This window comes from Cyprinus carpio, chromosome B15, assembly GCF_018340385.1.
Source record: "Cyprinus carpio isolate SPL01 chromosome B15, ASM1834038v1, whole genome shotgun sequence".
In the NCBI taxonomy this organism is placed as follows: Eukaryota; Metazoa; Chordata; class Actinopteri; order Cypriniformes; family Cyprinidae; genus Cyprinus; species Cyprinus carpio.
The window spans coordinates 13733610-13749836 of NC_056611.1; the positions used below are offsets into that span (position 1 = coordinate 13733610).

The 16227-nt window shown below is 35.2% G+C and overlaps 1 protein-coding gene across 1 annotated transcript in view; it reads right to left on the reverse strand.

Annotated features, from left to right (window-relative positions):
* The window catches only part of LOC109102475 (zinc finger and BTB domain-containing protein 16-A-like), a 50756-nt gene that overhangs the window by 17321 nt on the left and 17208 nt on the right, over positions 1-16227 (reverse strand). The window contains exon 4 of the mRNA XM_042739367.1: positions 11641-11727. Within this exon, the coding sequence (XP_042595301.1) occupies positions 11641-11727 (87 nt within the window). The remainder of the gene's footprint in view (positions 1-11640; positions 11728-16227) is intronic.

Here is a 16227-nt window from a genome sequence, read left to right on the forward strand (position 1 = left end):
GTTCAAAAAAAGACTCGCTTAAATAGTTCTGCATAATGAAAATGTGCGAATTTAATTAATTCAGTCGTGTTCAAATGATCACTAAACATTTATAATGACATCTTTCTGCTTGCATGATAAATATATTTTTAGAAATTAATAATTATTTTAGTTTAACACGGCATACTTGTTCAGTGATAACTGTGAAAATAAGATAGTCATAACGGTCTTATCAAGTAACTGTAACTTTTTTCCGAATGCAGATACGAATAATTTTGTGATTGTTACAGATACAAATACAGATACAAAAACTGGCTGTTACATGAAAATTTAAATAGGTTATGTCATAATTATAAAGTTTTTTACAATTTACATATGTAATTGTTGCATTAGGGTATGAATTAATAAGCATTTATTGATAAGAACTATGTCATGTCTTTTCATTTACAGTAGCATGAACCATGAGTAGTCGAGTAAGTAGAGTATTTTTTTTTTTATAAGAAATCGACTAGCAGAAATCAGTAGTCGTGCAACCCCTAATATATACATATATATGTGTGTGTGTATACAGTATATGTGTACACATATAAATATTATACACAGTACACAGTATAAATCTCAACTTATAACATTAATGTAATCAAATTAAATATAAAACAAGCTATTTGCCACTGCCAGGACATTAATGTTTTTATAGAAAATATTTTATAGTTTGTTATAGAAAAACAAGTTGTCCAGAGCCTGGATCATAACATTATAACAGGCACCTTCAGAGTAGAGACCTGCACTATCGCAGGACCCAACGCAACAGAGTGCGGCACGAGACAACACTTAATGGGCGGGTAGAGACTCGTGTGTGTGGGATGCGGGAGAACAAGGGTGTACTCACACACTAGGCAATCTTAACCATGTGTGTGTGGGTTTGGAGAGATAAGGGTGGTTTGTTTGTGATCGCTCCATGCCACGCTCGGGCGTGGTCCGTTTAGCCGGCCCTGGCTCAGTTGGAAGAGGTGGGCCAGAGCGTGGTTCAGTTGGGCTCAGGCGCGGTACGCATGTAGTGCTGGAGCGCAGAACTTCTCATACCTGCAGCATGATTGCGTGAACATTTCTGAGCAGCAAAAGTGATAGATCTGTAAAGCAATATATATTATGAGAGGGCCGTGTGTAACCACGCCCCAAACGACTCAAATTAATAAACCACAAAGTTAAAAAAAGGTTTGTACACACTGTGCTGAGGGAGAGTCTTCACGTGCTATCGGAAACTTACTGTTTCCCACTTATGAAGTTGTGATTACGAGCAGGTTGCATTCTTTTCTGTTAAAAATAACAGTGAACAGTGGCTTGTGAATGTTGAAGCTTAGATAATAATTTTATCGGGAGTGTTCACGCTGTTGCAGTCTTAGGCCCACCCCAAATGCACTCATTGGTTGAGATGCGTGATGACACCAATCTCAAGCCAACATCCCACCCCTCCTGTGACCCATGGTTTGTCTGTATGTGTATTCAGAGCCAGTGAGCAACGGACTTTCATAATAATACAAAACTGTGTTAATGCACAAGAAAATAATTGTCCGCGTTAATCAATTAATGTCGTTAACGCGATAATAACGCGTTAACTTGCTCAGCCCTAATATACTGTGTATATATATATATATATATATATATATCAGTGACAAAAACAGTTGTGCTGCTTAATATGTTTATAGAAATAGTGAAAAATGTTTTTTCAGAAAGTGACATTTTTGTTTATAATATTTCTTAAAACACACACACACACACACACAAATGTAAAAATCTAATAATTAATGAACTATAAAAAAAATTAAAATGACAATGACATTTAAATGATATAAAAACAATAATGCAGATGTACATGGCAAAACACTAACACTGCTGGATCTCTGTCTCTTTTGTATCTTGCTGCGTATGACATGTATACACATGACCCTTCATCTGTCATCTCTGTGCCCCCCGCCCCCTCACTTTCTCAAGGATTTCATTTACAGACATCAAACCGCTGACCGCTCGTACTTGTTAATAATCGTTAGAACAAGGAAAAAAGCCCTGTGTGACTCCACAAACAGTTGTGCCTAAAGCCCCTGCACTGGAATGCATTGTACCTACTGGTATAATTTATTCGGCAGGCCATCTGGACAGTGAGGGGACAATCAGGCTTAGAGTATGAATGACCCGCTCTATTGTTTACACATCCACAGGTCCACCTCTTACTCGGCTAATCTGTGTGACTCCTCTGGCTTTCAAAGCGCAATGCTGCTGAGGTGGCTTTTCCACGACACAAAAGACTCTCAGCAGTCCCTCATTAAGATTGTGTCCTAACTAATTCCGCTGTCGGAGGAGCGTGGCTAATCATTAAAGACTCGAATCACACACAATTACTGGACAATTAATAAATAGCTGGCAGAAAAGATCACAATGGTACTGAGAGAAAGTTTGAGGGTGTACTTTTTTTTAAAAAGAAAGTACAGTTCACTGCCTGAATAGAATTATGCTTGAACAAAGTTGAATTTTAAATGCAGTCAATTCAGTAAATGTAGCTCAACTGAACTGATTTGAGAGAAAACGAAAAAAAACGTGTTGTACTGTATAGGGAACATATACAAAGAAACAATCATGACCTCATTTTTTGTAAAGCTGAAAGAATCTTCTGAAATGCATTACGAAGGTCTCTGAGTACAGACAGAGAGGTTCAGAAAAATGTATATATAGAGAGAGAGTGAGAAAAAATAAGTGTACAGTGCTATGGGATGTCAGTATTTATTCAGAACAAGCCTCTCCTTTCACAACACTTAATGAGGGCCAGGGCACAGAAAAAAGGTGTTTGCAGGAGTTTCAAACCTTTGAGGAACTGAGCTGAAGCCTTGGGTTTATACGCTATAAACGATGCATAATCAACGCAGGCCTTAACTGTAAGCATTTTTAGCTGGCCTCATTAGGATACTGAATAAGTTAAGACTTTTACTTGCACTAATAACGTTTTCACTGGCCTTACCATAAAAAATGCATTATAATTTTAATACAAAAACAATCATTAAATCATAAATTAAAATAAAATAAAATAAAACAAAAATTAAATGTATAACTTATAATAATAAATACATATGTGAAATAAAATAAAATGATTCATGATTTATTTTATTTTATTTTATTTATTATTATTATTAACTATAACAAATAATTATTGACATTTTAACTGATTTGTCCAAAACTATAGCAATCATTATTGGAATTCTTACAATATACAATACAAACAATAATAAAGTAAACTGTAAAAAAAAAAAAAAAAAAAAATTAAATATAACCATTTAAACAGATTTTTCCAAAACTATAACAAATAATTAATAACAAATATCAATTAACAATTTCCGGTAACATTTTATTTTAAGTTGTCTTGTTACACATGCTACATGTACTACATGTACTAGTTAATTAATATTACTCAGTACTTACATGTATAATTACAATGTTTACACATTAATAATCATTTAAATCAGTGATAGATAGCCAAATGTGTATGTTTGCAAGGTATAACAACACATGTAACATTGTGCATTGTATGGTAAGTTTTGGACTGCTAAGGGGGAAGTCTTTAACCTAACCCTAAGGTTGTGGGTTCGAGTCTCAGGCCGGCAATACCACGACTGAGGTGTCCTTGAGCAAGGCACCGAACCCCCAACTGCTCCCTGGGTGCCACAGCATAAATGGCTGCCCACTGCTCCGGGTGTGTGTTCACGATGTGTGTGTTCACTGCTGTGTGTGTGCACTTTGGATGGGTTAAATGCAGAGCATGAATTCTGAGTATGGGTCACCATACTTGGCTTTATGTCACATCACTTTCATTGTAAGAGTGTCAGGGTGACTAACAAAGTCCAGTCTCACTGTTGAGCTCTGTAATGAACTGAATACATATAAAATATAAGGAAAACATCAAGTAAAGCAGTTGTTTAATGACGTGTTTCATTAATTAATTCTGTATGACTGCATGATTATTCAGGATTGTTTCTCTGTTTTGTCTGAGAGGTGGCATTTGCTAAGTGTCACTGTAAAGGCCAGCAGGGGGCGCACTGTGTAACAACAACTAATGACGCAGACGGTTTCCTCAAATGACCCCAGCTCACAGCACACTTCACATACATAAACCCGTAGCTGGGAGTCACGCTTCTGTCTCAACCATCTTAATGAGCAATATTTATACATTTTTGCATCTGACCTCATTACCAAGAATGCTTGATACTGCACTGCACATTAAGATAAGGAGTTTAATGACATTACAGAATGATTCAGATGCAATTCTACAGCCCCGAATTACAGAAGTACATCAAATATAAAACTACTGGAGTGCATAACGCAGCCTATTAAACTACAGAGGAGTGTACAAAAGGCCATATGTATTTGTCTTTTATCAGTCTATAAATCAATACACCTCAAAGCAGATGTATTGACACAACAGGCTGTTTCACACCCCCATTCGATCGTCCTGCCAATTAAGCTTTTTTTTTTTTTAAGTTGCTGAGACCTTTTCAGAGCGGTAGAAAATTAATTCCTAATTGACGTGCCACCTCCCCCATTTTTCCCAGGCTGAAGAGGGCCCGGCAGCTGAAGGGAAACTGTACAATAGAGAGTGGATTTGCCTTTCACACCGGTCAGTTGACCCCTTGACACCCGAAGACTACAAAGTTGTGAATTAGAATAAAGGCCAGAGACTTAATCCAATTCCCACAGTGCTAGTAAGCAGTGTGCGAGAGCACTGAACTTTTCTAGGAACCAGAAGCAGGTTTGTTTAACATTCTAGGAAGAGGAAGGAATTCAAAAACTCTGGTATCTGAAAAGTTCAGACTTACAGTTCTGAGAGAAGCGGTGTGTCTAATGTGTGAAATAACTCTAATGAAACAAATTCTTAGCATATTCTATAAGACGACAACACATGGGTGGATCTCATGAAACCTGTCAATAACTTGTCCAGGTCATATTTCAGTTTGCATGTTTTTCATGACAATGAAGAACGTGTGCCTCCCACTTGTAAACAACATGATGCAAAAGAAAAATTCTTAGTAGTGGTAGCAAAAGAAAAAAAAAAAATAGTGGTAGTACTAAAAATAAAATAACAATAATAATACATTTTTAGTTTTTAAATAGAAAGCTTGCTTGACTAGAAAACAATGTTTGGTTAAAAAAAAAAAGGTCACTATGAGAAGGAGATGTAAACATGGCAGCTATATAAACAAGCACAACAAATACATCTAATCTCTTTATCTCAGAACAAACTGAGTAGATTCACCTGTTTTGAGCCAATTCTGTGAACAGGAGGTTCTTTCTGATAAAGACACAGATAAAAATTGTGAAATCCTGTTTCTTTTGTCACCACTGGAATGGAATCTGGTTGATTTTGAGAGCGAGACTGAAATGTTACATAGTATCAGAGTGAAAACGATGAACTTCAGGTATCTATATCAAGATATTAATCATGAAAATGAATCTAAAGAGGATTTACTTTGCCAAAATCAAACATACATTTCCAAGCAACGAGAAGAGAGTTGAAGTGCTAATCCCAGCATCCACAAACAAGTCACATTTAGGTTTTTTTTCTTCACCTCTAGTCTATCAAAAAAAAATTTCCACACTGAGATCCAGTCTTATTTACATTGTAAACGACACAAAAAGACTGCAGTTTAATTCAGCTCTTCTAAAAGGTCTCAGCAAACACCTCCAGAATCTAATTACATACTAACTACTTCAACTACTATCTTTTGAATAGAGACACTGGCAATATAGAAATCCTGCTGCTCTGACTCTCTCGCTCGTGAAAGCTCACGGACACAGGAATCACAGCCGGAGAGATGCACGTGAGTGTGTGCTTTTCCAAACAATGAGCGACTTAGCAAAAACTGTGGACACCCCGTGATGCCAGGAGCGTTTTATTCTGCCTCCTGATGGGCCGAAAGGACTTCATCTCTTTGCATTGAAGTTATAGCACAATAGGAATTAGTCACTGTGTGATGAAAGGGCATGCTGGGAAATCTGCAGCACCACTGAGACAATCAGTCTTAGCGGAGCTGGTGGGGGGTACAGGCTTGCCGAGGTCTGGCCAATGCAACCTCTTTAGTTACAGTCGGTCATTGTAGAAAAATACATTTTACAAAGGTCTATATCAATGAATACAACATCAATATTTTTCACAAAATCAGCTTTTTAAGTTTACTAAGGCCACATACAAAGTTTTGGAAATGGCAACCATGTTCAAATCCACTTAATTATGAATCTCTGCACTCTTAAAAATTAAGGTGCTTTAACGGTTCTTCACAGCGATGCCAGAGAAGAACCATTCAGACAAAGGTTCTTTAAAGAGCCATCTCTTTCTTACCTTTTTATAATCTGAAGAACCTTTTTTTGTGAAACAGAAAGGTTCTTCAGATGTTAAAGTGTGTGTGTACTGAGAACAGGATTTACTCTTGAACTCACAATGGCTCATTTTGGGTCTAAACAAGAAACGAAGATGCCACAGACATTCAAATTGCTTGGTCTTAACTATTTTTATGGAACCACTGTGTGAGAGTATTGATGAACCAAATCAGTTCGATTCATGAACAAATCATTTAGGTTTTGTGAACTATATCAACTGATTCATTGGAACGATTAAAGTCAGAAGAAAATGGAGCACTTTCATTCCTTGTCCTTGTTTTGAACGATTCTAAGAACCACAGTGTGAATGCGTCCGAGGAAAACAAATGCGTTATCATATGGAGCTGCCATAAATGATTCCTTTAAAACGCCTCAGAGTCACATGAGCTCAAATGCATTTTACTAAATATAACTGGGTAGATTGGTGTGTGTGGATGACTCTGACACATTGGCTACACCTCAGATGACCCCAGCGATTCACTCGGCTGCAAAGTGAGAGGCAGACGGGCCAATCTAGCAAAGTAAGGAAGGGTCTGCTTAATAATTAACGCAACAAGAGATACATTGCTCTTGTTTAACCACTGTTTATTCTGTGGGCCAGATCACTGAAGTCACAATGTGTTCCCGGTGAGTAATTCCACTGTGCCCTCAACCCAACTGTAAACGCAAGACACGTCCTATGCCGCGAGATGAGCGTGATGGAAGAGTTTTAGAAAATCTGACGTCATAAGCACATAAAACAGATGGACGAGCAGTAGCCCCTCAGGCCAAAATCGTTTAAAGGCAAATCGCTTCTATTCCAGTCCCGAATAAAACCCCTTTAATAACATTTTATTTCTGCTCTGCGAAGGATGCGATAAAGCGCTTCTCCATTGGGAGGGGAGAAGAGGAAAAGAAAGCTGTGATGTGCTGGCCTGCTTTCCAGCCTGCCCGCCAGTGCATCGGTCCTGAGACACTAGTGAGTTTTATTTTAGGAGGCTTTTAAGTAGGTCAGCCCTCTAGTAGGTCTCATCTATGACAGCACAGCGGCTGAGTGTAAACAACAGCACATGATGTTGTTTGTCTCTCGCTCTGTCCTGGCACCAAATGCCACCAGCTTCCCCCCTTTAGCCGGCCCCTGTCCCACGAGTCTCCCGCAATCCTCTTTTCCATTTGCAACCCTAAAACCCTCAAAAAACCAGGCCGTTCACCTCTGACATTCTTACATATGCTGGCATTCGAGGACGATCGTGTTGCTTAACCCCTTAACTGTCACTCACATTTTTGAACATAGACTTGAAAGTGCACTTTCCAAACTAAAATTTTTATAATTCATGAACAAAAACATTTTATAACATGATATTGATGTACCATTTTTGTGGTAATGCAATGTCTGATTTTAAAATGGGTTTTAAAGGATGAATTTTGAGATTTTAAGTTTTCAGTTGATATATCATTTCTGATTATTTCTAAAGTGTGACAGAGAAAAAGGCCACGAAGAAGACTTTTTTTTTGACAAGGTCAGAACTCCTGTTATGATGTAGATTTTTCAGGGTGCACTCTTGTCATAAATTAATCTATTACTTTTCCTACATAATTTTTAACAAAAAACATTGGTAAAATATCTATTTAGGAGTCTTAGACTTTTCCAACAATATATAGTTTATCGTGATTAGATAAGGATTTAGTGAAGTAAACGTAGGCGTCCCGTATACGGGACGGGGTGACAGTTAACAGGTTAAAGCCTGAGTCAGAATTAATACTCAGATGCAAGAAAAAACTGGCTAGGAAAAATAAAACAAAGTTACTCCTCAGTTGGCTGCTTTATGATATCAGGAAATCTGACCCTTGGATAAGTAACTAACATGAGTAATTAACAATAAAAATCAAACCATCTACTAAAAAAAATAAAAATAAAAATAAAATAAAATAAAATAAAAAAATTGTCTTCTTTTTAATTTATCAGTAAATTAGATATTTAATTTTCCTATTTGCATCTTTAAATTACATTTAGCTGTAATCTAACAATCAAAGTTAATGCTTAAAATCCTAATTTATCACAATGTTAAATCTCAAAATGAATATTTTTCATACTGTGCATTACAATGTTGTTATGCCTAAATTCACTTGCAGCATTCATACTGTTTTTGTTTTTTATTTTTTTAATTTATTTAAACAAAATAGTATAGAATTTTATTAATGGGAACTTAATATTGTTAATAAAAAAAAAGAAAAGAAAAGAAAAGAAAAAGAGCAGAACTGACTCTAAAATTATTTATTTTATTTATTTATTTATTTATTTTATTAAAATTAACAAGCAGATGTTTACATATGATTCCTGGTTTTTATATTTCTTTGGAAAATTAGGGGAAAAAATTACAGAACAAAGGGTTTTGAAAGCTAGTTTTAAGCATGTCATTAATTTGATTAAAAACTTGAATCAATTTATAAACCTATATATTTTTAGAAAAAAATTATTGCGTGGCAGGTAAAAAAAAAAAAAAAAAAATTGGTAATTTTCTCAATTCCCATGCCAGGCCTAGAGATGAATTTTGTTCCGAGAAATTAATGCAGTTAAGAAATGGCTACTTCAAATGAAAACAAAGCCCTAGTTTTCATACAGGAAGGCAATCTTGGCTCCATAGAAGCCAGGGCAGAAATGTACAATTTTTGCTTGCTTAAGTCCAGAAAATGTATGTAAATGATGATAACAACTCTCACTTTACCCTGAGTGAGTGATGGCCGGAGCCCAGCGGTAAAAAGGCTTCTCAAAATGGATGAGGTATGTTCTCCCCTCCTTTTTGCTAAATGTGCTGCCAAACTGAAACGGAGAGCGGGATGTTTACAAGTTTGGGAGAGAAGGTATAAAATTCTGGGCATCGTTAACACCACCTCTATGTCGACATGCATTAAGTATTTATACAGTGTGTGCCACAGCGAGTTACAGTTACATGCCAACGTTTTAGAGAGGGTTATCGTCTTTCTCCCTGCGGAACACAGGCGACAGATATTGCACCCTCATTGTAGTAGCATCATACCCTACTGTAAAAATAATACAAATATATTACAGAATCCTGGTTCGAATCCAACAGAAATTCAGAGACTTTATGAGCTGGCTGCCATGGAAACATTTAGCACCTCAAATCTACGCAGATGACAAAAGTATGGCACCTTGTTTTAATTAGGACTCAACCTTTATATAGACTCTACATGTGGATCATTAGCCCCATGAAACGCTTTTATACCCAGAGAGCAAATTAATTAGTGCAGTCTGGAATACCTGTGTCAGACTGCAACCTCTGATGCCAGTCTCATAAGCCAATAAGTAACAGAAGTAAATAAGGTAGAAATGTTGGTTATATAGGACGAGGTATAGAGATTAGAACTCTGTGATTGAACTGAAGTGGCCAGGAAAATGTTTGGACAAAAAACAAACACTTACAAATGTCACTGAATTGGATAAAGTATAAAAACAACTGGCACTCCAGTGTTTCTCAGAACTAACTTTTCTTTACTTTTTATCATTTCAAATTATTTTTGTGAAATGTTTTAATTGAAAAGTGTGCTTTAGTTAGCTTTATGTACAATAAATGCTTGTTTTTTTTGCAGTGACATTGGGACATTTTTAATCATGGTTCAAGTGTCCAGATTTTTTATGGGATCACTGTTTATAGATTCAGGGACATTTGTGGCATTTTTTTCACTTTTATTGATACAAACAATGGAGTGAAGACAGGAAAGATGCAGGAATGGGATCAGGAAATGTCACAAATGAAATGGACTCAAACTAGCATTATTATGACTATGCCTGTTAAGCCCCAAAAGTATCATTACATACCAATCACACATTATTTTCAAGTCTGAATAGTTTTCTGTGAATAGACGGAAATTTAAGTTGTTATTCCCTCTAGCGAGTTGTTAAACTGAGAACAGCTATGACTGGATCACTTATTCAGTGAGATGAACTAATGAACAAATCAGTTCAACCCATTAATGAATCATTCAGCTTGATTTGTGAACTGAATCAGCTGGTTTATTAAAACTGGATCAAAAGAATGACCTGCTCATGTGATCCAGTTCTTGAATCTTGAATCACTGAATCAAAGATCCAGTTGCATTTAGACATTTTTAATCGTGGCACAAATCTCTAAGTTCTTCTTTCTGTGACTGCTGTATACAGTAGATTCAGGGACATTTGTAATAGTCTGAATAGCTTTCTGTGTAGAACAGACTAGAATTTAAGTCGTTACTCCCTTCAGTGAACTGTTAACTACTGTTAACCCGAGAACCGCTGTGACCAAATCATTGATTCAGTGAGGGTTAACTCATGAATGAATCAGTTCACTGAATGAATGAATAATTTCAGCCCAATTTGTGAACCAAATCAGCTATTTGACTGAAACTGGATCAAAAGAATGATTTGTTCATTTTATCCAGCTCTCAAATTCAACTCACTGAATCAAAGATCCAGTTGCAGTGGTTCTCGAGTTAACAGCTCACTGGAGGGGAAGATGACTTGATCATTTCTGGCTGTTCCTTACACAAAGCTATCACATGGCTTCTGAAGACTTGTAATATATTGTAGCACGTGAAAAAACAACAGGTTAAGTAAACAATGACAGAATTTTCATTTTCATTAGACTATTGTTGAACGCCTACAAACATGCTTCATTGTGTCCTGACAGAGTACACTCAGGTATGCAGCAACAAAAACAAGTTTACACTCAGTATATCATCCCATGCCAACCCCTATCAGAGCACACTATTTACCTCACCTAAAATATGATTATTAAAATGTCTGTAGTACCACTGAAACCCAACCTTGCAGTCATCAGATGTCAGTAAATATGAATATTTGACAGGAGGGTGGCAGCTGAGCGCTGTTGGCATGTTAATGATCGTGCCAGAGCGCCGATGACTCACAAGCTCTGGTAACTCAGCACAGTCGCTCTAACAAATGTACGTGCCATGTTTAGACAAAGTGATGGAGATTGGTGAAACATGGCACTGCTGCTGTGCCAAAGCGGTGTGCCGCCCTGCCCTGTAACAGCACATATTATTGGCTGAAATTTTAGAGGGCACCGAAACCTTCCCTGCTGAATTATAGAACACCATCAGAATGGAGTTTTGATAGGGTCATAAACATGATTGCTACTGGTACATGCATGACGCATCTCCACTTTACTGTTGTTTTTTCCACTGTGGTTAACTAGGGTGATTTAGCGAATTGGTTTGCGGTTAGATGAGGCAAGAAGAGTCCTATACCTGTGTGAGTCTGTCGATGGGCTTCCAGGGCGTCTTCCTTGGAAAACTGAGCGCCACACTGATCACATACTAGTGCTTTTGGTCCAGCTGAAAGAAAGAAGAGTACAATAAAAGTAAATACCAGTTGGCTGATGGCTTAATTGGGAACAACAATTTTAGATTTATAATAGAAGTTAGAATTATAATTATTAATAGTAGTAGCAGCGTCATTTTAGTGTGTTTGTTTGTGTGTATATACATATATATATATATATATATATATATATATTTGTATGTATGTATATGTATCATTAAATGTAAGTTTTATTTACATATATATATATATATATATATATATATATATATATATATATATATATATATATATATATATATATATATATATATATATATATATTTAAATAAAACTTACATTTAAAAATACCTTGGCATAGGTTTAAGCTGATGTACCAAATTTACTAATAATGTAATAAAATCACTAAAATGGAAATAAAAATAAATTAAAATGAGATATAATTATGATATTATAGTATTTATTCATATTTTGAATTAGCTTTTATTTGTTTGTTTTTTTGTTTTGTTTTTTGTTTTTTGTGCATTTGTCATTTTAATTTTTTTTTTTTACATAATATTTTTATTTAAAATTATTTCAGTTAGGTGCCAAGGTTTTTGTAAGTTTAAGTTCCTCACCTAATATGTAGCTTGAACAATGTCCTGGATAGAAAACAGTACACAGGCATTATTGTTGATCTGTCAAATATACTTTTTAAGCTCATGTTTAAAAAAATCAAACTACAAAATGAACTGAAAAGAAGCTGAAATTGTGTTATTTCAAAGTATGAGTTGTTTATGACATTAAACATCATTCATTTTTCCCCAACACACATCAACAGGGTAAAATACTGTCCCTTGACAGAATCAAAGAGATGTTCTTATCTACAAGAGCTGGCAGCTTTCTCTTGTCTTGTCTTGATAAAAGACCGTAAACCATAAGCCAAGGCAGCACAGACAGCAACATGTCCTAAAGGATATTAAAGCGCTTTGTATCTTCAGACTGATTTATGACATGTACAATGAGTCTCTTCTTACAAATAACACATGATACCCATTTATGATGTGTTCATAGAGAAAACAGTAATAAATGATAATCATATAACAGGAAAGGTCATATCAGGTTGACGAACCTTCAGGCAGCTACGGCTCATGTTTTCCTGTAAAAGCAGATTATTTTGATCAACCGTTATTAATTTATCAATGCTAAGGTTGTTTCTTCAGAGTGAATCTCACGAAGCCTGTCAAGGCTGTTTTATTTCATTAATATAAACAACTAGTTTAAATTTTGGGGATAAGTAAGTTTATGTATGTATAAACTATATTTATATATATACTATATAAACAATATATATATTGCTCACCAAGGCTGCATCTATTGCATTTATTTGATTAAAACAACAGTAAAAACAGGAATACTATGAAACATTGTTACAATTTAAAATAATTTTTTTTATTTTAATACATTTTAAAATGTAATTTATTCCTGTGTATTTTCAGAAACCATTACTTTAGTCTTCACTGTGAACAGAAAATTCAAAAGAGCATTGATTTGAAGTAGAAATCTTTTGTAACATTAAAAATGCAGTCAAGTCGCAAGTTAATTAATAAAATATAAATAAAATAATAAATACAATAAATATAAATTATAATAAATCAATAAATACTAATACTATTTCCCCTTCAATTCTAATTACTGTAATGTATACTTTACTCTTGAATCTGTTTGTAATTTTCTTTATTATGATTCTCGTTAAATTCTAATAACTGTTTTACAGAAAATCACCTTGTCTGGACACAATAAATAATTAGCTGGAGGCTGTACATCATGCGCAACCATTACGTATAAATCAATTTAAATAGTGTAACATTGTTGTTGTTTTTTTCACATTACGTTAATGAGAATGAGAATTTTTCACATTACCATAATGAGAAGGGGTGGGGGCTGCTTAATTATCCTGAAAATAATGTCATAACGCAAAAAAAGGAGAAAATCTTAATGGTCCTAAAAATAGGCTATGCAAAATTCACACCATTAAGACATCATTAAACATATGAATCACCTGCACAGATGGAAACACATATACAAGGTGTACAAATGCACACACACACAGAAAGAAAAGAATCATTTAACCCAGTTGCAACCAGCGATCCTTAATAACTGGACTAAATAACTGTTCTGATGGCCATCAACCGCCTGAGGGACTCCATCTATTAATAGTATTAGATCCACCTGTGGAGCTGCTGGCCCATTATGAAGTAGGACAGGATGTTTCCATCACTTCAGAAACACTCTCGATAAACCACACACACCGAACAAGGAGAAATGGCCGGCAGACGCTGCTTTTTCTGAACAATTCACGAGGGACAAGACCTCAAGACAGAGAAGTGAACAACGTCTTCGGTTCAACCACGCATAGCTTGGACAAAACATCTACAAAACTATGGCTTGTGCTACCAGGTTTTTACCATTTCCTGCAGACTTCGTACCTCAGACTCAGGAAAAAAAATCAATAAAATCCAAATGTATAATGACCTTCGGCTCATCAAGTATCTATTTTCACTCAGCTGGTCTGAAATGGCTTTATTATGACTCATTAAAGCACCCACAAGCTTCGTGAAGTCAGCCAGCTAGCTCCTAAAATTAGCCTCTTTCCACATACACTCTCTTCTCATTCCTTCTGGACGACAACCAAAGCCCTTTAAAGTTTAAAAATGCACTCATTTACAGAATCATTACAAACCATGCTCAAAAATACTGTGATGGTGTGACTCATAAGCACCAGCGTAAATTACGCCTGTGAGAATATTTCTGATGTGTTTTCATTCAGTGTTTTCAGTTTATTTTTGTCTTGTTAGCGAAATATAATAGCTACAGTTCTTGGTTTGAAACCTCAATGGTTGCGTCTCAAAATCTAGTAAGCTATCTACCTAGACAGCTTCAATCGTGTGTCATTTCAGCATATCTAATTTGTTCTGTTTTGACGCAGCCATGCCCTGCTCATACGTCTCCTCACACACGTTTCCAAAAGCTCGCCACACATTTAGAAACCACAAAGCAGATCCCACATTCAATAGGCTTGTGTTCTGTTTCAGACGGCACATTGTGCACTGTACTGCCCATGAAAAACAGCCCAAACAGCCTCCAGACTGCCTGCAATCACCCTCCATCAAAACACTTTGTCTGGCATACAAAAATAAGATTCAATCTTGAGCTGAATACCAAATTAAAGCATTAGAAAACAAGGGCTTCTGCTACTTGGCAACGTTGGGATGTAAAGCAGCAAAATCCAATGACGGGCCAGAAGATCTAGGGCTTTTATGCACTATAAAGACTGAATTAGATTTTTATTTTTATTTTCCCCTTCCCCATTTGCAAATTAAAGACTCAGGTTAACAATCATAAATTGTAAGTGTTTGGACATTAACACTGAAATGACGTTATTTATCTTATTTGCGAGAGTCAGTCGAATAATAGGACATGGTGAAAAACATCATTAAATAATGGAGGCACAAAGGTCACAATATTAAAGCAGCTCTATATATAAACTCAGCAAGGTTGTCTAATGCCCACTAAAAACAGCCTTCTGTCAGTCTCTGCGACAAAGTACAAAGAAAGGTAATTTATTAGTATGCTGACATCCGCAGGTCTGTGAGGTATGAGTGTTGAGTGTTTAAATCCACCTGATAGAGGTCATGCGGTGAAACAGAATGCACTTTCCATGAATAACGTGTGAACTAGGGTCTGAGACACTTTTAAAAATTATATATATATTCTCTTTTTCAGGAAATCGCCAGTGAAGAGCTTCCTAAGTATGGTAAAATAACAACAATGAAAATAACAATAATAATAATAAATTTGTCAACTTAAAGAGGTTAAAAATATGGGAACTTTCTTTTTTCTGTGAGGTTTTCAACCCTGTTATCAAAATCTGGGGCCAAATTTTCTTGCAAAAAAACAAGAAAAATCTAATTTAAATAGACAAAATGTATTTACATAAAATACATAAAAGTAGCTAAATATATAGATAAACAGATACAATTTTTTTAAAAGCCTAAAAAATGTTGATAACTGGGTTGAAAATTTAGCCTTAAATTTGGGTAAAATTAAAAGTCAGTTTATCAAGATTTTAAGGACTGTTACAATGAGTAAAATAAGCAAATAATAAATAATAATAAACAATAAATATAATAATAAACTATATTAGTAATAGTATATAAAATATGATATGCTATTAATATACTAAATAATGATAAAAAAAGCATATAATTAAAAATGATTTTGACAGTACATTTAATATAAATGTCAACAATATTTAATATAAATAATTAACCATTTTGATCATAAATTTAATATTCAATAAACATTAAAAATCTAATGTTTTAACATAAAATTCATAAAATAGATAAATATATAGATAAACAGATACAATTAAAAAAAAAAAGCCCAAAAAATGCCGGTGACTGCCTGGGTTGAAATTCAGCCCTAGATCTGGGTAAAATTTTAAGTCAGTTTATCAAGGTGTCACAATTTTA